The sequence below is a fragment of the Diceros bicornis genome, chromosome 23 (genome assembly GCF_020826845.1).
Source record: "Diceros bicornis minor isolate mBicDic1 chromosome 23, mDicBic1.mat.cur, whole genome shotgun sequence".
Taxonomy (NCBI): domain Eukaryota; kingdom Metazoa; phylum Chordata; class Mammalia; order Perissodactyla; family Rhinocerotidae; genus Diceros; species Diceros bicornis.
The window spans coordinates 7,751,907-7,776,736 of NC_080762.1; the positions used below are offsets into that span (position 1 = coordinate 7,751,907).

Here is a 24,830-nt window from a genome sequence, read left to right on the forward strand (position 1 = left end):
AGGAAACAATACCTATCAAACATCTACATGTTCATCATCAATGCAAAGTTTTTTTAAAAAAATCACCCTCCAAAGGAAAAATATTTCGCCACCAGGAAAATGTGGAGGCATTAAAATATCATAGATAAGGCACATTCAAACCATCATCATGGATGACACTGTCAAGGTAGAAAGTAGAAATCAGCTTATATATTAATAATTTCAAAAGGGGACCAGCACTACATATGAAACAGGTTCTAACAAGTTGAAAATTATTTCACATCTGCCATCCATTCTAATAAAAGAACCAATTATTTAGAGATATTTCAGTCTTCCGGGCAATTTTAAATCAAGGATCTAGCAATCATTAAGACTGACAAGTCCAAATGAAAAAGGCCAACAGTCACTTTGTAAAATATCAGTTGGCCAACAAAAACAGACAATTCCCAAGCCTATAATGATTAAAATACATGGGAAATTCCACTAAAATATAAATGTCATTTATTTGTAGTATACAATTATACGCAAGAAATCACCCTCTCAGTGATAAACTGAACTTCGTCAGACAGTCCCCGAATGGCAGTCACACAGCACTGTCATTCAGAGCTGATGTCCCTGTCTCGTAATCCTCAGTCTGCCCTGAGAGCAGGAGTAACATAACTTGTTACACTACTCACTATGCCCACCTTCACTCAGGTGAGTCAAAATCAGTGGAAGCTCTATTCCATTCGTGGAGTTTTAGCTAGGTTACCTAAGAACCCCCAAAACTTAAACAAAACTATGTTTCCATAAACATCAGTATCATCAAAATGTGTATGTAGCCCAGAGAAATTTAAATACTCTTAGCTGGAGACCAATAAAATTAATGTAAGCAAAAGGCTAAAGAGAGCAAAGGCTGTACTGCAGGTACGACTTAAGCCATACAACTCAGATCAGACATGACCAAAGTCACTAGGTCCAATAATGGGATCAGGGTCCATGCATCTCTACAGGAAAAGTCTCTGAAAAAAAAGCACATGAATCGGTGACAGACGTCAGAGAGCCTCTGTCTTTCCAAGCACCATGACCTTGGACTCTAAAACCCACTTTATAAATGGAACAGGGCAAAAACCTACTTGTCTTTCATATGCCGAGCACAATTCTGGCTGCAATAGTTTCCTCCAGAGAGACACTCATCTACGTTGCCATACTGACAACAGTTCTCACAGAATTGAAGCCCGTCTACTTTCACTGGATCCTTCAACCTGAAAGGCATCCCAGTCTTCTCTGAAAAGACTAGAAGATGAAAAGAAGAAAAAAAATATTAAAACCATGACAGAAAACATTCCAAAATACATTTAAACTTTTTCTTCTAATAATTTTGTTAGCAACACAATAAAAGAATAATGTTTATTGAATGAATGAATGATCAAACTATAGCCTTGGGGAGGGAGAAGAGGATGGGCTTGACAGGAATCACTCAACTCATTTACATAACAAAAAAAATTCCAAAGAAAAGATAAATAAAAGCTCGTCCAAGGCTTTTCTATAGAATTCAAAGTCAAATGAAGAAAACCTCATAGTCATTAAATTTGGAAGATGACACCATCAGTCTACAGAATCCTATTTTACAGATGTATCTTTGACAAAATTTAAAAAGGGTTATCTATGTTATTTTATGTTTATAACCTTTTGATGAGTGATTTTGTTTTACTTAATTGGCTAAATCAATGTCTCTTTATTTTACCTTTAATGTAGCAGATCTCCTGCGACATAATTATCCAAATAGTTTAGGAACTCACATTTCCTTCCACCTAAATCATTAGGCTCATCATTCATTCAGCAAACATTTATTAGGCACCAACTTACACTAGACATTAATAATGACAGTACAGACCTTGCCCAAGAGAGCTCACAGTCTGGAAGAGAAGACAGGCAAGAGAACCAATATTTATAATAACGTGATACATGCAATAACTGAAGCATGAAGAAGTCCCAGGAGTAGCATAGAGGAAGAAGTGGTTCATTCAGCCCGGGGTCAGGTCAGGGAAGGATTTTCTGATATAAAGCCTGAACAGGGTTTTGAAGGCTGAAGAGGAATGTGCCCACTGGACTAAGAGAGAAATGGCATCCCGGCCAGAAGAAACAACACAGCAAGACAAGGAAGCCTGTAACCAGAGGACGTGTTGGGAGAACTACATGGAATTCAGTGCTGCTGGCACTGTCAGAACACAGTACAAAGAAGGGGACAGAGATGAAGAGACCGAGCTTGCAGGGGGGTGCGTGTCACATAGATCTTTGTAAGCTTTGCTCAAGAAACAATAAGAAATTGGTGATGTGTCAGAAAAGCAATCTGCATAAGTTCCTCTGACTTCAGTGTGCAGGATAAATTGGGTGAAATTAGAAGCAGAGTGATTCTTTAGGAGATGCCTGAAATAGTTCAGGTGAGAGTTGATAAGGGCCTAAATTAAGGCAGTGGAAGAGATAATTAGTAGAAAAAGCCAGATCTGAGACATATTTAGGAAATAAAAACCAAGAGGACTGAGTAACAGGCTATGGGACTGGGGGAGGACCAATTCAGGATGACTCCTAGATTTCTTGCTTGCCCACTGGAAGGATGGTGCTACCATCAACCGAAATACGGGGTACAGAAGAAAGAGCAAGTCTGGGGGGAGGGGAGAGAAAAATAGAAAATGAATCGCATTTCAGACATGTGGAGTTTGAGGTACCTGTGGGACATCCAGGTGGAGATGTCCAGTAGGCAGGTGGAAATACGGGCCTGGAGCTCGGGGGAGAGGTCGGGGCTGGAGATATAGATTCAGGAGTCATCAGCATATAGGTGTTAGTTACAACCATCGGAGTAGATGAGAAAAAAGTGGCAGGCTTTTGGCTAAATCACCTGGGTAGGCTATTACAACATGGATTTACTTGGTAATTTCCAATTAACCTTGTTCTAGTACAGATCTGGCATTAAGAAAGAAGACAGTCTATAGTTATTTTAAAATATTAAAAAGCTGGTTCCATATCTGTTTCGTTATAGAAATTTACCTAAGAACACGTGACACGAAGATCACCCAGGATTTTCCAAGTTCCAGTCTATCATAAGCCCTTAGATATTCCTATTTTAAAACTCTCAAAAGAAAGAAATGACAACGCAGATGACCCGTTCTTACCTTCTTGAGCCGTTGGTACCATCCAGGTGGTGGTAGCTGTTGCTTTTTTAACATTTTCCATTTCGCTCTCATCTGTAATAACTTCCAGGGCTCCAAACTCATTTACCCGAAACTAGCGGCAACACGGTAGAAAGAGGCAAAATTTACAAAAGTGCTCAGGACAGTAACCATTTAATGGCTGACATATATGGAGTTGTTAAGCAAATTATCTTTTAAAAGTTAATTTAAGCAGTCATATCAAGATAAGCCTTCTCCCAATATTAAGCCCTTTGCATTTTACTAATTTTGGAATTCGGGCAAGGGGGAACAGAACAAAGCAGTAAGGTGCTTCTTAAGGGTATAAACAACCAACCCTGCACTGCCCTGGAGAGCTGCCAGCTCACTTCGATGGCCTGAAATTTCAAACACCATTTTTTTTTTTGCTGTGACTTTTTTTCTTATTTCATATTACTGCTTATTTAATAATCAAAGTTAGTAAAAGGAGAATTACTGTTTTCCCAGGAATCAACTTGCCTCACCCAAGTTCACCTCGTTCAAAGAGAAGGAATATCTCTATTCCAGAAATAATGACCCGTACATCCTTATCCTTATATTCCAAGATGTGAACGAGGAAGGCTGGAGCCTGAGCCACGTGACCCCCGGCTCTGCCCGTCCTCTTTCTATCACTGCTCTTTAGAATCCTCCAGTATATTCACCTCTAGTCCTCCAAAACAACACATAATATCTATGAGATATGACCAAGTCTCATAGCTACAGGATAATTTTGTCACTTAAAAAGTAAAAGCACTTTGATTTCACAGACATTTTGACTCCAAATATTGAAAATTTCCTCTCACCTTATGGCAAGTGTCAAACCAAGTATGTCTCTGCAAGAGCCTGGTTGTTCTGTGTGTGTTGAAGGCTTAAACACTACCTATATGCAGGGGCCCCATCCTCTTTCAAACAGATAGTTCAAAGTTTTCTCTATTTCTTCTGTTTTTCCATAAAAAAGAATGACATTAGAAATCCACTAATTTTAACAGGTAATGAAAAGCTAGAAAGCTCAAAATTGAAAAAGATTATAAAACTTTTTGCCTAAAGCTTTTAGATCTTTCACAGAAATATACATGAGCATCCAAATATGTAGTATTTAAATAAGGCCTTCCATTTCCCAATCTAAAAAAATCTATTTGGTCAACATGCCAATAGAATGATTTATTTTATCAAACTAGACTCAGACTACAAGACAGAAAAGTCTTAAGCAAAAATTAATAATTATTCTTTCTACTAAGTGAAAATAGCACCTTAAGTTAGTTTCTGCACAGAGTCCACAATTACTAAAAGCTATCTAGACTGAACGAGTTGAAATAGTTAAGGGAAATGAAATATTTTCTCCCTACTACATATTCCGGATACAAGTTCCCAGGTAACATGTGTATACTAGGCCCAGTTAGGTGTGTTTACCTAAAAATGTCAGTCTAGGAGATGGCAAGAAGTTAACTGGAAGGAAAAGAGCTAAAAATAACTTTACTTTTTGGGAAAAAAAATTTTTTTAAATGATCAACTCTGAAAACAGAATATTTCAAAATAAAGCTGACAGTACCATCTACTGGGCAAGAGTAGGAAAAACAAGCCATAATGATTAGTAATTAATGATATTAAAGAATATGAGAGAAAATCAACTCTGAATGAAAATTAAAAAAAAAAAATAGGCATGAACTTGATAATTCAGTCCAGGTAAGTAATGTTAGTTACTCTTATTATAGGTTGATGTTAATTCATACTTATTAGGCAAATACAAAATGTGAGAAATAGCACCAAACATTTACATTACACACAAGGTCTCCTGTAGCTTAGGTTTCCAAATTTCTGCTAAACTGCCAATCACCACGTATTTCAAACACTGAGAAAGAGAACACCACTGAGTGGAATCCTCAAATAACAATGTGGACCTATGACACCTGGAAGCTGTAGGCTCAAATACCTTCCAAGTTAAAAGGTGAAACTCCCACAATACAACATTTAATCCCAGTAATCTTTTCCTTCTTCTAATATTTATTGCTAGTAACTGACCTATAGCCTAAGTACAAAGTAAAGATGCAATAACACTCAGAGACACACGTAGCTCCTGTAAGCCAGGATCTATGGATGGACTTGAGGAGTTAATGAATCCCATGAAATATATGCAAAATGATGGTATGAGCACATATACATTTTTCCGGGGACAGGGTCCATAAGTTTCATCATATTCTCAAAGACATGCTATAACCCTGAAAAAGTAAAGAACGTCTATTCTAACCGAAGTTACTTTATCTCAAAAATTAACCTCAAGGTGTTTTCCAAGTATCCTATCATATGCAAAAAGACACAGGATCAATTTTTTTTTCTGGCTTCTCAATTTCAACTTATTGTATCTACCACAATATTACTATTATCGTAGAAAATGATGGACAACATAGGTTGTTAGGTGCTGCTAACATTACTGGAGTTCCACAGGTGGAATTCCAGAAAGACTGACACATTTCCTAACCTTTTTTTCCCCAATAAAATACTTAGGTTCTGAAATTGGTAATGCTTTTATGAATGGTTGTGGAACCATGGAAACTTGATATAATCATTTTTCTTTCTTTTTTTAAAGTTACTAGTTCTTTTAACCTAGACATCTAAAAAAGCAGTCTAAATATTTATCAAGTGACTCCATTCTACAACCAAGAATATTAAAATTATAAACTTTACAAAAGGGATTTATTAAGCAAATCAAACACATCAGCTGACGTTGCAACTTTTTCTGTTAATGGATACATTGAGGTCAATCAGAAACAATTACGCCTGAAATATATATATAACAGGCTGCAAAGGTTTTAGTTCGTTTGTTTGGCTTGGCTTGAACTACCTTTAATTGATTCAATTCTCTTCTTTATTTTTGCCTGTAGAGGCAAAGCGTCTCTTGCCTATTTGTGCCTGTCTTTCATAACAGATCATTAAAAGACACTTCTGAGGTTACTATTTTTTGCTTTATTACTTTCAATGTTGAAATGTGAGTTCTACTCACCAATATGTTTTATGGGCAAAGATATTTGGTAACTAAACTGTTGTGAACATTAGTCAAGACAAGGCAAAACCGTGCGCTAAGAGTGCAGAGAAGTCTCCAGCTGGGGTTCTGCTTTGCTGCTGCTGCAGGGTCTGGCTCTTGGTTAAGTGGCAACTATCCTTACTAGATGAGATGCTATCACTCGCAGGAGTGTGTCTGCATTTTACGGAGGGACTCCGAAAGACTAAATCCTTATGATGCAGAGAAATAATTCTCTGTGGATAAATTTCAGACATCATTAGACGTTCAGGTAGAGAAACTGCTTAGGGACGGGGAGCCCCAGCATGCACCTTTCCACTATCACTTACTGCCTGCCTATTCTTATGGCCCTGAGATATTAATCTACAAATACTAATTTGTGGGGGGGTTTTTTTTCTGTGTGTGTGAGGAAGACCAGCCCTGAGCTAACATCTGATGCCAATCCTCCTCTTTTTTGCTGAGGAAGACTGGCCCTGGGCTAACATCTGTGCCCATCTTCCTCTACTTTATATGGGACGCCGCCACAGCATGGCTTAACAAGCAGTGCGCCGGTGCGCGCCCGGGATCCGAACCGGCAAACCCCGGGGCACCGCAGCGGAGCACGCGCACTTAACCACTTGCACTACCGGGCCAGCCCCTAATTTGTGTTTTAAAAGAACAAATTAGGCAATGGTAAAGTTTCCAAAGCTTGTTTAAGCAAAAATGCCTTGTTAACGACTATAATATTTTCAACAGGGCCAATGGACACCTGCTGCTCTCTCTCGACTTCTTACGCTAGTCCCTCTTCTGGACGCCCTTCTCTTTCCCTCCTCCCATCCCTAACCCCCAAAAGTCTTCAGGTAGCGCTTACCTATTTTCAGGCACATGAAGCTACACGACATCTACTTTCCAAAGCCTTCGTGACCCCTCCAACTAAAATAATACCTCTTCTAAATTGCTGTAACCTTTTCCTCACATCTCTTTTGATAGGAAAACGTTTTCTCTTGTTAGACTGTAGTAGAGCAGTGATAAGAGAATCAATTTTAAAATTAGAAAAGCCTGGTTTTAAGATCCAGTTCCGCCAGCAACTGTTTGACCTTGAGCAAATGACTTACCCGCTCTGGGTCTCCGTGTCCCCATGTGTGAACTGACACCAGTGATCAAGACTACCTCCAAAAGGTTAAATAAAATAACCAGATTGCAAGATGCAAGTAATGCGCTCATCAGAGAGTGAGCTGTCTATTCTGTGTACTAATACACCCAAACATGTAGCTGTTGGCACTGTTTTCTATAAAGGTTAGTCAGCCCAGTGTGGACAGGGCAGAGGGACGCCAGCAACAGGGAACAGTTCAAAGCGATCAAGATGCAAAGCCTTCAACCAGCGGTTTGGGCTGGAAAGGAAACAGGGTGGCACTGAGGAGTGGAAGGAGACAGCCAGAGAAGAGAGCGGGGGCCAGACCACGCAAACACATCAGTGATGAACTTAAGGGGCTTGACCTTTACCGTGAGAGATCCGGGCAACTGCTAAAGGATTTGAGCAGAAGGGTGACAGAAGTTGATTGGCTAGCAATCAAGAGGCTTTTACAGAGAAAAGTTCTTTCAAAACGGCAATAAACTGCAGCACATAAAAACCCGTTCCCATGATAAGGAATTGACTTCCCTCTATTAGCTGATTGTATTAGATGAATTAACTTCTGCAGGTTGTCTCAGGACAGTGCACGACTGATTAGTAAACCCACATGCCTATCCCATTAAAATACAGAAGTTTCAATAGTGTCAAATAGGCAAAGCATGATGTCAGAGAGTAAATTTCATGATATATTCACAGTTCTTTCTAATATCTTAATTTTCTGAAAAATCATTTTCTCAATTAAATCTCTTAAGCAATGTGAATTTTAATAGAAGGAGCAAGTGATTTAGAAATCCTAAGCAATATAATCAACCAGCTAGTCTCTGAATCTCCTGAGATAAAAAGGGTTATAAAGTAGAAAATAATTTTTTAATTTTTTTTAAGTGGGGTATCAAACTGTCTACAGTGCATAAAGTGAATTAGATATATGGCAATTACCCAGGTAATTAGATCAGCCTAAAAGTCAAATCAAATAACCCAGCTTATGAGAGCCACTAAGTGGCTTAATTACCTAACTACCTTAATAAAAGTAGTAGGTTAATTCCTAAAATCCATTGCTTAGAAAATCTTCAGGCAATCTAGATTTCTTAGGGATGAAATATCATTCTATCGTCAAAATCTAACTGAAGAAAAGTTACAAATTTCATCATCCACCTGATACCAAAAAAAAAGCCATTGAGAAGGGATAAAAATGTACAAGAAAAATAAGGGAATGAAGCAATAGAAAACAGCAGTTTATATAATGTATCACCAGGTCAGAAAAGATATAATTTAAGTGTTTTACATGTTTTTTCATATTACACATTTTTTCAATCTTCATAACCACTTCAGGACACAGATCTTTATCAACATTTTACAGATAAAGATTCTGAAACGTAGGGAATTTAAATAACTTGATGGAGCTCACATAGCAAATATGTAGTTCACATTATCAGAGTCTGGAAACAGTTTTTCTTAAAATTTCAGCACTCCATTTCCATTATATCTAATTCAGATGAACACGTGGAGACTGTTAGAGCAGATAAAATCCTTAGTATTCATTTAATTTCTTATTTTACCACAGAGGAAATTGGCCCAAAGAGACTAACTGACGTGTTCAAGGTCACAAAGAACTAAAACTAAAAGCCAAATCTTTTCTCCAGATTTCACTAAACCTCACTGGAATATTTCTGCTAAGATAAACTCAGATAGACATGTTGGCAACATTGCACTTAATTAAAACTAATGCACCTAAAATCTAAGTATTTTTCCAATGACAGACTGTCCAAATCTCACTACTGAGGATGAACTAGGACAGGCTGGGCTGAGATACTTGTCAAGTAGCCACTAAAAGGGACTGGACCCCAAGAAGTCAATATTAGGGGGCAGGAATTTCCATTGCAGACAAGCCAGAACAGCATGCTTTAGAGAGGCAAGCCAGGAGACAGCCAGTTACGGAGATTGGAAGTTCAAACACCTGAGTGACAAGTACAAACACAAAGTCTAAAGGGCCACAGACAGGTTCAAGGTCCCAGAGATACGATCAGAGCAAAAGCAAACGAGAAAGAAGAGGTGGGGGTAGTTAAAGCTTCCCAGATGGGTGCTGCGTAAGCACACTTCACAAGGCAGCAGACGTGGTCCTGAGTGGGGTTAGGGGGTCGGGGAAAATGGGCAGCCTGAGCACCTAGAAAAGGAGCAGACTGAAGCGTGACTCTCTGAAGAGAGTTCTCACGTCTACAAACGCAGTCTGGTTCACAGGAAGGAGCAGCTTTTGAACAAGAGATTATATAAAAAATCCATACTTACAGTATAAATAATTTAAGGGTGCAGAATAGTCCTGTTTATTCAATATTTTAATATTACTCAGTTTTTAAATGAGAAAACTAGCACACAGGGAGTGTGGTTATTTACTTAAAGTTACAAAGCCCATTACTACAAAATATGTGAAGCCAGGTCTTCTAAGTCTACCATTTCCACATTTATTGGCCATCATGACAGAGTCAAAACTGAGATGCTCCTCCTTGAAGCTATGACTCAATTTCTGCAAAATGAGCACATGCTGTCAAAATATTCCTTAGTCCCCTACCCCACTGACAAAGGCATCAGCATTTCAGACTGTCCTGAGAGTTTACTGTAGAGGTCTAAGCATCATATAAAACCTACAGTGTTACGCTTAATGCTTTTTAAATTCTTATTTCACATACGTACTATTCAAATTTATTTTAACAATAAACACACACATAAAACCGTATGTAATAAAGATAGCTTACCTTTAAGTCACTTCCTGGTAATGTACCTACTCCATCTTTCCAGTCCATAACACTGAATACATCAAACTCTTGACCACTTGTGCTAGAGGCAGATTCAGTCATGATTTATTTTTTAAGCTGGAAGGGGGAAAAACGGCTATCACTAAATATTCCAAATACAGATCAGTTTTTATTTTAGTGGTCATTTCTTCAGTTTTCCTTAGTTACATAATGTTCTTGACCACAATATCCCATATCCATAAATCTAGAAATAATTGCTTCAAAAACACCATTAACATTTTTTCTAGTGCAATCCATGGTAAATTTAGAAAAGAAGAAAAAATTTCTAAGTTAAAAAGTGTCACCGTAAACTTTTTCTATCCTTAAAAAGGAATCCATTGTTTCATAGCATATTCACTTTTTTTTTGTGAGGAAGATAAGCCCTGAGCTACAATCTGATGCCAATCCTCCTCTTTTCGCTGAGGAAGATTGGCCCTGGGCTAACACCCTTGCCCATCTTCCTCTACTCTATATGGGATGCCGCCACAGCATGGTTTGACAAGCGGTGCGTCAGTGCGCGCCCGGGATCCGAACCTGCGAACCCCAGGCCACCAAAGCGGAGAGCACGCACTAAACCAGCCCCCCATAGCATATTCACTTAAAAGAAAAAATCATGATGCCATGTGAAGAGAATTCTTTGCCCTCTAAGTTGGTTTTCCTGTTTTAAGACATTGAAAAGAGAGTAGGTATGGATAAAGGATGGAATTAATATAAAATATTAATAAAACAGAAGCCATTTAGGTAATAAAAAAGAACAAGAAAATTCTAGTCCGTTACTGACTGTCATCTACACTAAATTTGTCAATTAAATTTGTTGTGTCAATACAACGAATGCACAGTGTGACTGATTCTTTCAGTAAATTGATTTATTTAATTCAGTAGAAATATCTGCCAATTTGATGTTCTGGGAAACAGGAAAACAGTCTCAAAATGTACAGCAAACACCAATAAGGCTATGTTAAGATAACCAATTCAGCTAGATAAACTGTGATAATGCCTTTAATTTTCACTTTTTTTTAAACTGCAAAACAAACCTTTTCCATAATTGTCTTGTTAGTGGTAATATTGCTATTGTTATTCTGAGACTCTTGTCTGTGTAGCATGGGATAAAACAAATAATTACACTGGTGTCACTGACAAGTGATGAAAGATGGATGAGTCCTAAATTTGAATGGAAGTATCAGTACAGATTCAAGGTGCATTTTATCTTAAAAAAAAATATGCATATTTTCTAGCTTTGTCTCTTGAAAAAATCTAGAAACAACCAATAGTAAGGAGCAGCCTAGTGCTCTGATTGTGGTCTCTAAATACCATTTCTCCAAGGTCTTCTCAGGGAAGAAGATGATTTCTGCTCAGTGGTGGGAAATGGGCAAGATGAGCTTAGAACATCTTGTCAAACAAAGAAGCAAGGATGCTATCAAGGACAACAGAGGTCATATCAAAAGAACTCAGGAGCCAACTTGAAGAGGCTCCTGCTAGCCAAGGTAAGGATACTAGCTGCAGCGAATTAAGACACATCAAATAAATTTAAGCCCACGAGTTCATGAGGATATTCAAAACAAACAAACAACAAACCAAGAACACCTCATTGATCACCTTTTGAGGATGTAAGGGAACCAACTCATTATTTGGAAAAAGAAACAAGGATTTATCCCGCGTATATCTCATGAGATCCACACGAACTACATCTCAGGGTAGAAAGAAAGTTTCCTTTTAGAAAGAATTCCTCCTAATAAATAAAGAAGGAATGACAGAACTGAAACATTATCATCTGCAACCCTTAATAAATTAATGGCTCTAGGCAACGACCATCAATGGCTGCTAAGAATACAAACCCAACACCACCTAGGAAGTTGTCTTGCCAGGAAAAAACAAAATCAAAACTAATCTGATCAAGTCTACTTACAAAAAATACTAGAGACAAAGGAACATGTTAAATCACACCATAAAAATATAAGAAGCAAAATTCAGATTATCAGAAACTCTTTAGCAACATTTCTCAGTGTGGTCCATGGATCCTGGGGGGCCCTGAGATCCTTTCAAAAGGGTCAAAACTATTTTCATAAAAATACCAACACATTATTTGCCTTCTTCACTCTGTTGACATTTGCACTGATGGTGCAAAAGCCAAGACTGGGTAAAACTGCAGGGGCAGCAGCCCCCAAGTGGGGTAGGAGTCACTGTTTTCACCACCACGTACTCACAGCAAACAAGCACCGTTTCACTAAAGACCATCCTGGGCTTCCCTGATGAAGTCAAAATAATACATTTTATTAAGTCTTGATATTTGGATATACATCTTTTTAACCCTCTGTGTGGTGAAACAGGAAGTATGCCTTAAGCACCTGGGCATGCCAAAGTACCACGGGTGTCCCGGAGGAAAAGCACTTGTGAACTGCTTAGAAAGCAGGCTGAACAAGCTGTTTTCACGGAGTGCCATTTTTACTTAAACTATGTTTATTCAGGTTTTGATATTTGGCAAATATTTTGTCAAAAATAAATGAAGTGAGCCCGTCATCTCAAAGAAAATACTGAGAGTATTTGTTGCTAATGATAAGATTTGAGCATTCAAGGGAAAATCGTAATTTTGGAAAACTTGTATCCAACACCATGAGCTCGAAAGCTTCCCAAAAGCTAAATATTTTTCTAAGGAGATGGGTGGTGATATTAATGCATATGATTTTTTAAATATTTCATAAAGAAATATGTCAACAGTTGGGAGATCTGCATAACTCAGTGAAGCAGTATTTTTCAAATGACCCATGCTTGATGTTACAAAATTATGCATGGGCAAAAGATCCATTCAAAGTGCAGGACAGACCAGTGGATTTTAATGTAACAGAGTGTGAAAAGTTCACTGATAGGGTTTCAAATCGCACACTGCAACTAACCTTTAAGAAACTACCACTTGTCGAGTTTTGGTGTTGTATCAAAGAAGAACATCCACCATTAAATGAAAAGACTTAAAATACTCCTCCCTTTTCCAATGCCATATCTGCATGAAGCAGGTTTTCTTCATATATTTTAACAAAAATAACATACTACAACAGGCTGAATGCAGGAGCAGATATGAAAATCTAGCTATCACCCATTAAACTAGACATTAAAGAGATTTGCAAAAATGTAAAACAGTGCCACTTCTCTCATATTTTCTTTTATTTTGGAAACTATGTTTATGTTTCATAAAAATTACACTTACACTAATGTAATGGATTTACTATTGCTATTTTTTTTTAATCTTTTTTTTTTTTTTTGTGAGGAAGATCAGCCCTGAGCTAACATCCATGCCAATCTTCCTCTTTTTGCTGAGGGAGACTGGCCCTGAGCTAACATCTATTGCCAATCCTCCTCCTTTTTTTCCCCAAAGCCCAAGTAGATAGTTGCATGTCATAGTTGCACATCCTTCTAGTTGCTGTATGTGGGACGCCATCTCAGCATGGCCAGAGAACATCCAGGATCCGAACCTGGGCCGCCAGTAGTGGAGCGCACACGCTTAACTGCTAAGCCATGGGGCCGGCCCCTACTATTGTTATTTTTAAATAAATAGTTTAAATTATCTATTTTAATTTCTAATACAGTAAATATTGATAGATAAAACCTACACAAACAATAGCTCTTTGAGGTTTTCAATCATTTTTAAGAGTCTAAAGGAGACTTGAGACCAAGAAGTCTGAACACCACTACTGTACAGGATAAAAACTTGTTTTTTTCCACGCATAAAAAAATGGCAAGGAATAAAAAAATTTGGAAGAGGAAATTTGAAATTTAGATTAAAAGAGATTTAAGAGACATATTAACCAAATCACAGTATCACAATTCATAGCTGTTGTTTAAACTATTTTAAAAAAAAGATGATTATTAGACAGGAGAGGAAGTATGAATGCCAACTGCATATCTGATAATATTAGAGAAATACTGTTGCTGTTTTTAGAGGGATGATGATGGTATGCATTTTTAAAAGGGGAGTTCTTTCTTGTATTTTGGACATACAAACTGAAATTGACAGACGAAATGATGCAATGTGAGGAACTTGCTATAAATTAATCAAGGGGTGAAGTGGTGAAATAAGACTGACAATTTGTGGGTAATTGTCAAGATGTCAATTCAACACATCGTGTTTCTAAGAGTTAAGCAAAAATTTTTTTAGTACTTAGAAATGCTTTGTTTTATGTTTCCTTTAATTATCACCTGGCACTATTCCATAACCCCAAGTGTAACCTGTATTCCACGGGCCATAAAAACCAGGTAGGTAATAGTCACTCACAATACAAGTCACAAACGGCATTTCTCATTCTGCAGAAAATCTCATCCCAAATCTCTCATTAACGGTGCTGAGATTTCCTAAGGAAATATCTTAAAAGTGCACCACGATCGGCGCTCTGTGCTATCAGATAAGATTCACCATTTCCCTCCTAATCACTTCTAAGTTCTGAGGGTCACCAGCCACTGCTGATGTCAAGAGGGACAGCTTTGGGGTTCAGATGTCCAGCAAATGCAGCAATGCAGCTTTTGATTCCCACTAACATACATGTCATGGCTGCCAATCGCTAAAATCAAGGGCATTGATGTCCAATGTGCTCCTACCAATGCCCACTGTAGATGCCTCATCAAGGAGCTGACTCTACTGAAGGCAGAGACCATTACTGCTGGCACCTATGCAAATATATTACACTCCCAAAGTCCCTCTTCTGTGAAACAGTTCACTTTAGTTTTTACCGATTTTTATTACAACCTTCTTGTCCTCAGCATCCAACAAAAGGGCTGGAGGACAGACTAAATGACACACAACACTATCCTCAGAGTCACCTCCTGCACCACTCCTTGTCTCCGAAACAAAGTTGTGCAACTTGTCTCTCCCTTAGATATTGTATCTAATGGATGAACTTGCTCATTCTCTCATGTAAATAAATCCCTGGGAGCCCCAATCTACCCACACCATTAGTAATCTAGAAACATTAGGGGGTGATAAGATTACTTAATATCTTACATTCCAAAATCCTACGTTATGAGAATATGGGGAAGCAGGCCTTCTCATACATTGATGGTGGCATTATAAATTGAAACCACCTCTACGGAGATCAATTTTCAAGAACATATCCTCCAACTCAGCAATTCTACTTCTAGAAATGTGTTCTATAGATCCTTGCACATGCGTACAAAAGGAAAAACGTAAAAGGTTTTTCACTGACTATAGCCCTGTCTGTAATATCAAAAAATTGGAAACAACCCAAATATCCATCAATAAAGGCCAACTGTGGTATATAATGCCACTGTAAAAGACAATGAGGAAGCTCTCGACATTCTGATACAGAAAGAGCTCCACGATACCATCAACACCACTAATTTTACACAAGGTATAGAAACCATCTGCTACCATTTGTATAAAACAAAAGGGGGTATACATAAATATATGTATTGCTTATATGTGCATAGACCGTCTCTGCAAGGATTGTCAGAAACTAGTAAGACTGGCTGCCTCCAGGAAGGGGAAATGGTTTGCTCAAAGACAGTCATGGGAAGGAACCTTCTCTCTGTTCACCCTTTGTGCCTGTTGAATGTTTAAAAATTCTTTTTTAAAAAAGAAAAAAAAATTAATAAAAAATATTTTAAAATCCTATTTCACGTTTATTTATAATAGTTATGTTATGAAAGGCATATCTTCCCATGAAAATATTTAGTTTGCTATTGATGCCAATAACTGAAGCTATAGCCTAGAAGTCACTAAGGGAAACGAACTTCCCCAAAGTAATTAAACTGGTAGGTATTAACTATATATGAAAATGTATCAGCTCCACAAATCGATGAGAAAAGCAAGGGTATGGCTCACTTCTCCACAAGTCAGGTATCAGAAATATACAGTATATCCTTGGCATTCACAGACCATTTATGGTTTCTACCATTCTTGAGTGACATCTGAATTTCCCGTGGCATTTTGTAATCTGTCATTTTGCAGAGACATGATTCTGAATCACACAGGCCATAAAGCTAAGGGGCAACAGCAAGTCACCAGGACCGGCCAAGGTCCAGGTACACTCTTAGTCAGACTGTTTAGTCTTCATGCTACAGCCACTGTAAATAAAGTGATAAAAACTTTGTTTCTTGTTAAGAAATGGGAAACAAATAAAATTAACTGCTAGTTGATTCTAGTGTTGATGACAGAATGAGAGGAATATGGAAATGTTTATGAAAGTGATAGGCTCTAGCCACAAAATAGAAGTTTCAGATAAATTAGACTGAAATGTCAAATGCAACGATGACTCAGACACATTGTGTGAACAAAACGACCAAATGCTCCAAAAGGAAATAAGCAGAAAAGATGTGTGAATTTGTTTCATTAAGTACTCCAGACAGTACAAAAATTGCTCATCAAGTGAGAGAAGTAGTTAAGGTCTAGAGAGATCATTTACATTTTTCAGTTATACTTTAGTAATCTGAAGGAAGGAATTATGTGCTACAATGATTCTGTAAGCTGAGAACTGGCGATGGTCTTGGGAGATATCCCTCGCAAATGTCAAGATTCTACTGTATCTTATTTTGACTAGAGATAGACAGAGTTTGTGTGTCCTGCACACAATTCCTTGCTCATATCTGCCATGAGTAGATAAAACAGTGGCTCAGAGTGAGAGGCATGGACTCCCTGGTGCTGAGCTCCCAGAGCACACTCAAGGTGAAGAGCCTGCCTGGGGCTGAGATGAAGAGAAGATAACAGTCCCCTGAAAGATAAGCAACCCAATCTAGGATGCTCAAACATCAAGTGGAAGAGTGGGCTTTGCTAGAACCCAAAAGTCTGGATCTGCAGATAAGGTGAGAAATAAAGATGACTACGAAAGGGTACTAACTGTAGCCTGGCCATTCCTGCTCAAACCACTGTCTTCAAACATTATATTTAAAAGAATGGTGAGTTAATGTTCACTGAGACCAGTTAAATAGTTTTAATAATTTTACAGTTGCTTTTTTTAGAGTTGCATTTTATAGCTTTATAGTTAACAGGTGCATTTTTCAAAAATAAGGTACAGAAATGACATGGCTATGAGTCGGGAGTGGCTGTAAAATGGGGATAGACATCACCTCAAAGGCAGCATCTGAGACCCAGATTCAAATTCTGTTATGCTGATGACAGGACTGAGATATTAGTGCCTGGTGTCAATGGATTAAACTTACTAGTTTCTGGAGAAGAGGGCAATGTATCTTAAGAGTGAGTCAGGAATGCTAACCCTGAAATCATGATCATGAACCAAACAAAAATAATAACTATGTAGAAGACAAACAGCCACGAGATATCCAGCAAGGAGAAAAGTCAGCCTCCCCTGTGGGAATCCACTGCCTTGTTGCTACGATGCCCACTTTAATACCATCAACTGAAGTTGGCGTTTAGTTTACTTTCCAAACGCTGTATCTGGCACATTGTGATACAGAAAAAGTCCTAAATGTCATTATTCAGTAATATCATCTAGAAGGCCTCTCCCCACTGCTAAACACCTCATCAACTGGCATATAAAACTGCTTTGAGCCTCTCCATCCCCGCCCAACCTGCTCCTTGTCATCTTTTCATCAGTGCAAATCAAATATTTCATGGATCATCCTCAAACTTGCTGCTCTCACAAGCTCCTTCTTTCCACCCTTCACCCTTTCCTAAACCACGTCATTCCTTTCCTCTTCTTCCCTGCCCTAAGTTTGACAATTACCTCCTCTGTGACCTCAGACCAATTCATCTCTTGAAGTCTCAATTTCCCCATCTGTAGAGTGTGGAGAATAACAGAACCTGTCTTCATTGGGCACCGGCAAGGATTCATCAAGATAAGCCAGGTAACACCTCAGCACAGCACCTATCACATAGTAAGCAGTCAATAAAATGTTAACTTTTTTTTTTTTTTTTTTTTGGTTAGGAAGATTAGCCCTGAGGTAACCTCCATTGCCAATCCTCCTCTTTTTCCTGAGGGAGATTGGCCCTGAGCTAACATCCACGCCCATCTTCCTCTATTTTATATGTGAGCCACCGGCCACAGCATGGCTTGATAAGTGGCGCGTAGGTCCACGCCAGGAATCCAAACCTGAGAACCTCACGTCACTGAAGAGGAGAGTGCAAATCTAACCACTATGTCACTGGGCCAGCCCAAAATGTTAACTTTTTACTAAAATTATCTGGTTTAACAATTATTCAAGTTCATGAGAGCTGCTCATGACCTTAAAAAAGATTACATAGTGTCTTTTTTTTCCTTTCATTTAATTTTATTTCAATAGCATCTCTTGTGGCAGGCCATTTGTGTTCAAATCCACATCATGAGATGTCAAGATCACTATATAAAAGCAGATATTTTATTCTTAATAAAATATTTACATGGCTCCAGGAAAGACTGCTAGTTTTCTCAACAGAACAATACTACGTGTGAAGTCCTGGAGAAGGATTTGCCGATGGGGAGGGAGATGGGCCTGAAGGCCAGGCTCTCTTCGCTGCCACGCTGGTCTGACCACACACTGTAGGCCAGGCTAAGGCCAGTAAACACGAGTAGATGAAAGGCTAGGGCAACATTTCCCTCAAAGCACAACTTGTAGGACAACATTTATTCACGTCCCCTGATAAAAAGTTCTACGGTGAAAAGGTGTGCAATCCCGCAGGGTCTTTGGGAGCCGCACAGTGCACATCAGCAGCGGTGCAGCCATCTGCAAAGTGCTGCCTAAGCCAAAGCTGCCCACAGTCACTTGGCCTTGTGACTCTATTATCACAGTAGATCGTGTTCCACGGAACCCCCTTTTGCAAAATGTTGAGCTATGGAAAATCAATTCAGAAATAATGTGAAAGTAAGTAGTGTTTTACATGATAGAGTTTATTCATCTTCAAGTTAGAGGCACCTATAAGGATGCTACCTTCTGATCTGGTACCCAGCCTGCGTCTCAGTGCTGAAATTTCTAGGCCTAATACTGGGGAATGTCCTCAGGACTGTAGGTCCAGGCCAGAGAAAATGGTTCTGAGAAGATATAGCCCCCACCTCCTGAGGCCTGTCTACTGATTTACTCTCCGATGGCCTCCTTTGCCCCTTCATGACACCAGACAGGTACAGAGCCTGTAAGGGGAGAACTCACATACCCACAAACACAAGGCCACAAAGGTGTAACCAGGCAAAAGCAACAAGCCTAACACACATTAAGGGGATACAGACAGACTGGAGCAGGAGTGTTCCTCCCAGGCTTTGTCATTTTAAAGGACCTCACCAAGACCAGCCAATTTGACCCTCACAACTACCTCTTAAGCCTGATAACATTTTACAGATGAGAAAATTGAGGCCCCTCAGCCAAGAAATAAACTCTTACCTCTCAAGACAGTGCCCCTCAGACTAGACCACAGGGCCCAGCACGTTGTTTTTTAGTCAACACAGAAACCAATCCAGTGTAGTGGTGAAAGGCACAGGCTCTTGAGCCCTAGGCTCCTTCATCTGTAAAATGGAATAGGAGCATCCACCTCATAGAGATGTAAAAAAATTTTTTAATTATGCATGTTAGAGTGCTTTGCATATAGTAGACCCTCAGTACATGACAACTACAGTTATTCTGAAGAAAAGAAAACGAGCTGCTCTCCAGGGTCCACATTCCCCCCAAGCACTGGTGTACCAGATGTCTGAGGCACACCGCGCAGAGGAATGATAACTGGGCAAAGGCCACACAGCCTATCCGATTTCTCAGGAGTCCAGAGGTGAACGGAGGGAAAAGCGGGGGTTAAGAACATGGTCAGACTCTGCGATTTCGTAGACAAGTAAAATTTCAAAATGAATCTGGGAAAGTGATGCAAAGTCAATAACCATTAGTTTTGTCAGGCTCTTATAAAGGAAAGAACATTTTAATAACCGAAAAAGTAAGAAGGACACAATCTCTGAATAATGACCCAAGACTAGGCCATTGGCAACCTTACTGTGACATTTTTGCTAAAGAGGCATGAAAGCTTCCTCCCATACCAACTGCGGTTCCAAGACCTGTTTCCAAGAAAGCAGGTACAGAGGCGAACAGAGGGCACAGGGAGACACTGCAGCTAGAGGCCAGCAGGAGAGCGAGATGAAAGGATGGATCCTCCCCAAAGTGGGCAAGAAGGACCACAGTGAGAGTCTTTCTCTGTACAAGAACTAGGATGCGTGTACGTGAGATACCGTGAGAAGAGGGACTGGGAAGACAGAATCTACACCCCAATTTAATACATTGTATTAAATAAATACATTTATTACATTGTATCATGATCATCTACTTAGAGGAGGGTTTGGAGGAAAGAGACCTTGATTTATTCATTTCTTTATCCCTTGCAAATATCCATAGTAGGTATCAATAAAATTTATCAAATGAATGAACAAAAGGGGAAAACGCAACAAACTAATTGTGGGTGTGGTTTGGGCAGAGGGGAAATCAGAAAAAGATCTTCATTTGTCCATCTATCTCATATTCTCCAGTGAAAATTCTAACTAACAAATAGGTTGCGAACAAGTATTTATTTACCTCTTTGGCAGAAGCATAACGTTACCGCTCCAAGAAACTCTCCTCATTTAAGTGTCAGTGGAGAACACATCAAAAGAAGTTAAATTCAAACCTCTTAAACAGGCTTATTCAATAAGGATAAGAGAAAAATCTGAACTCGCACTTGAAGCATCTCTCAACAAACACATATTTGTTACAAAGAAAAATTTTCCTTTCAAATCAAGCATGACAGATACCAGCTTTGATATCCTACTCACCCTGCCTGATAAGAACTCTGCATCGCACACATGCTAGAATCGAGATCTGTAGTGGAGAGATGTGAAATTTTGCCCCAAGGGCCCAAGTTCATGGATTTTAGGCAGGCAAAACTCTAGAGCGCTTCACTGTGAGAACTGAAATCTCAGTCGCATGAAGATTTTCATGAACAAAGCCTTGAGAATCTGGGTCTTCTGTCCTCCTCGATCCTTATACAGTAGACACCTGAGTGGCGACTAATCTATGCTTCCTTTAAATATGAAATCGGTCATCACGATGGCTCCTTCTTGATATTTTCTAGAAACACTCCCCTTGTATCTACTGGTCATAATTTAATGAGACCTATCCTATCTAGAACGTAGCAATGGTTTATTTAATTTGCTACCTCTTCTGCCATGGAGACTATATGTAAAGGAGTAGTCACCAAAGGCAAACTTTACAAATCTCAACTTCCTGCCCTTCCGTTTGTTACAGTACAAAGGATGAACTATTTGAGATTCTGTGGCCTAACCTACTTACTTCCTCTAAAGGAGGAACAGAAAACGAAAAATGCCTTTCAAGAAAAAAAATGTACACAGAAAATGAAATCGCAAACTGACACGAACAGGCCTATGGCATAGTGAATATACTCGCATCAAAAGCTTTTTATTTGAGGTTCATTTTCAATGTGCAGACTGTAAGATATCTCAACGTGAGGCAGAAATATCCTTAAAAGTGCTATCATATCATCAACATACTACACTAGGAGGGTAATAATAGAAACTGTACACCCATTAGAGGGATTCAAAGGGCATAAAAAGAACCAGAACCGTCCTGACACAGATATTGCTGTGCTTATGCAAAATATGCATGCACTTAAATTAAAAAAGAAAAACTAAAAGTAGTATCTTGTTCTTTTTTCATATTTCACTTCATAATTGTTTTAAAAAATGTTAACTGTAGTATCTTCTTTTTTTATTTTGCTTCATATTTTTATAAAACACAGAACTAAAATTAAAAGATTTACACTTGATTTCTTTTTGGCATGTAATAAATTAGATTTGACCAGATTTTATTTCTCTCACAGAAGTCATGTCTACGGGCTTATCTTGATAACCATTTGTAGTTAACCTCCTTATCAAGAGATCAACAGCTAGGCCTCAAATCCACCAAATAAGACCACAAACCAAAAAGGTGAATTATTTAGATTATTTAACAGCCAGACCAGATTGACCACTCAGGAATTTCAATTCACAGTTCAGGGTTCAATCAGTGTAACACATGGGGAAAAATAAACAACTGATTTTGGTGCCTGAACAATCCTACTCAAAATGTTCTAGTAACAGAACTAGTTTAACTCCATAAAATTACTATGGTTCAATCTTGAAAAGGTCTGGCACACAGTAGGTGCTTCAAAAAATTTATTGAATAATAGAGCTTCAAGAAAGGAGAAACAGTCCATTACCCTGTAATCAATGCTTACAGCGGCATCCCTCTAAGTCAGACTAAAGCTCTCTGATGGACCGTAACTCGTATAACAGAGATGTTATATAACTCCCGCGGCAACACAGCACCACCCAATCAATCAAAAGAGGCTCTTCATTTTGTACACATGGGCCTAGTCCTCTGGTTAAAGAGTACAACATCAGTAATTATAGCACTGTCACCGAGTATACTCTTAGTCACATTCCCTGTTCTCATTTTTGACTTGGAGTCTAGCACTTTACATTCCCTCTGCCCCAGCATCTCTCTACTATTATCTCTAGCCCTCATTTAAATTTTCTTCTTTCCTTTTATAATCCTGGCTTCTGCATGCATAAATTCTATTGTATTTTGAGTTCATTCCGGTAAATTTAGGTCCCATCCTTTTCCTTTTTATTTGCTGATTGATTTACATTTTTTGATAACTAACCCTACTGCCTCTTCCTACAAAGAACAAATGAAACCTTTTTATAAATAAGCCCAGTAATTCCCAAACCTAATCTGAGTAACGTTATGTTAATAGTTTGTGATCATTTCAAGGCTGTGAGCTAGACCAAGGTGTTCTTTTCAGTATAACTCAATAATCAGTCTTTTCCTAATTCTTTTTTTTCGGTGAGGAAGATCAGCCCTGAGCTAACATCCATGCCAATCCTCCTCTTTTTGCTGAGGAAGACTGGCCCTGGGCTAACATCCGTGCCCATCTTCCTCCACTTTATATGGGATGCCGCCACAGCATGGCCTGACAAGCAGTGCATCGGTGCACACCCAGGATCCGAACTCGGGCCGCCAGCAGCGGACCTCACGCACTTAACCACTACGCCACGAGGCCAGCCCCTTCTCCCAATTCTGGATTTAAAAAAGGAAAAAAAAAAAAAAAGATGAAAGTGAAGAGAGAGTTTTCGTCCCATCATTTTTTCTTATGCCTGTTCACCACTGCTCATCTTAGTAAACCAAATTATAAGAGCAAATACATTAATCTGGAAATACGTTTTCTTAGAAATATTCTAGGAACTACTATTTGGAAAACCAGAAACCTAAAGACATAACAAAACAATCATAAGCCAGTATCATTTTCGCTGGTCCCACCCCTTTCAAACCGCATGATTTGAACTTAAACAAGTTACTAAGTATCTCTGAGCACCAGTTTGCTCTAAAAGAGAAATGACAATACCAAATGCTCAAGGTTAATGAAAATATTAGAGACAATACTCAGTGACGAGAACAGTACCTGGGCATAAGAAGGCAGTGAGTATTTGTTGGATGAATGAGTGTTTTAATATAAAGTACCTAGCCTAATGCCTGACATTCAGAAGGCACTCAATATACAATGACATCTCATATATCAACAATTCACAGTTTCGCAGAGGACACCCTACCTCTCAGGTCCCTGTGTTTGCAATACGTGTAACGCCACATCCAGCAGCACCACCATAGTACCTACTGCATTTATCTTTACCAATTGCTGCCAATGAACCACGGCTTTGCTTTGTTAATTACCAGTGTGTGCATGCATTATCTCCTCAACTAAATTATAAACACACTGAGGCCAAGGATTGCTCTTTATTTCTTTGTAGCCCTAACACATTCATTCATTCAACTCTGTTTTAAGTGTTATGTGAAGCACTCCCCAATAGACTTAGACAAAATAGATGCTCAATAAATATTTGCTGGCTGACACAAAACACTGACCTACAGAAAGGCTAATGATACAGAAGGCATTTAATAATTACAATAATACACATGTAATTCTTCCAATCACCAACCAAGTTATTAATTCTAAGTCCACTTCTGAGAAACAGGGACTCATCAGAAGTCCCCTCATCCAAGATCACCCAACTTAATTAAGTTCCTCTCAAAAGTCCTTGTTCTTTCCTCCAAACCATCCTGTCTCCTAAATGGGGATTTCTTAAAGATCTTTCCCAATTTGATTTCACAAATCAACTTAGTTATATTTCAAGGGTACCCTTTGCTGGTGTTTTGCTTTCAGCCACTTAGCTACATAGCTGCTGCAATCAATACAAACTAGTTCATAATCTGCCACTATTGACTCATATCCACACGTCAACGAAATAATTTACCTTAACACAGTAAAGATAACCCAAGAATATTCCCAGTGGATAATGAAACCCCTTACAAAATATATCTTCTACAGATGCCCTGAACTTCAAGACATCATGTCTAAATATACACATAGAAATAATCCTCTAAATACAGTGTCTCCAAATAAATAGCTCTCTTTAAATACAAGGTCCTTCAAATCCTTGCGAGGAAGGAGTCCCCTGAGAGTAGCAAGTAGGTACACAATAGCAAGATAGTAGCAAGTGGCAGAATAGACCTTCACCAGAAAGTCTCCTTTGTGAACACATCAGTCCAAGGAGGGAAGAATCAGCCCAAATCCATCACCTTCGCTAGATACACAATTCAGCCATTCCTTGACAGTAGGTAAAGAACTTCTTATTCATTTCTGAAGGTTGAGCATTAATAAGAGGATGTAATATGTTGTGCTGTATGTACACAATTATGTCACGGTCCTGCATCCACTAACCTAGGAATCCATGTTTCCTGGCTCACTGGCTCCCAAG

At 38.8% G+C, this 24,830-nt stretch overlaps 1 protein-coding gene across 7 annotated transcripts in view; it reads right to left on the minus strand.

Moving 5' to 3' along the window:
• L3MBTL3 (L3MBTL histone methyl-lysine binding protein 3) overlaps positions 1–24,830 on the minus strand; it is a 115,024-nt gene that overhangs the window by 84,000 nt on the left and 6,194 nt on the right. For 5 of the 7 annotated variants that reach the window (XM_058566301.1, XM_058566304.1, XM_058566306.1 and 2 more), the window contains exons 3-6: positions 10,039–10,155; positions 3,132–3,243; positions 2,688–2,762; positions 1,095–1,254 (exon numbers count right to left, since the gene is read on the minus strand). In XM_058566301.1, coding sequence (XP_058422284.1) covers positions 1,095–1,254; positions 2,688–2,762; positions 3,132–3,243; positions 10,039–10,140 — 449 coding nt within the window. In that variant the 5' untranslated portion in view covers positions 10,141–10,155. The remainder of the gene's footprint in view (positions 1–1,094; positions 1,255–2,687; positions 2,763–3,131; positions 3,244–10,038; positions 10,156–24,830) is intronic. The other 2 variants (XM_058566307.1, XM_058566308.1) reach the window with 2 other exon arrangements.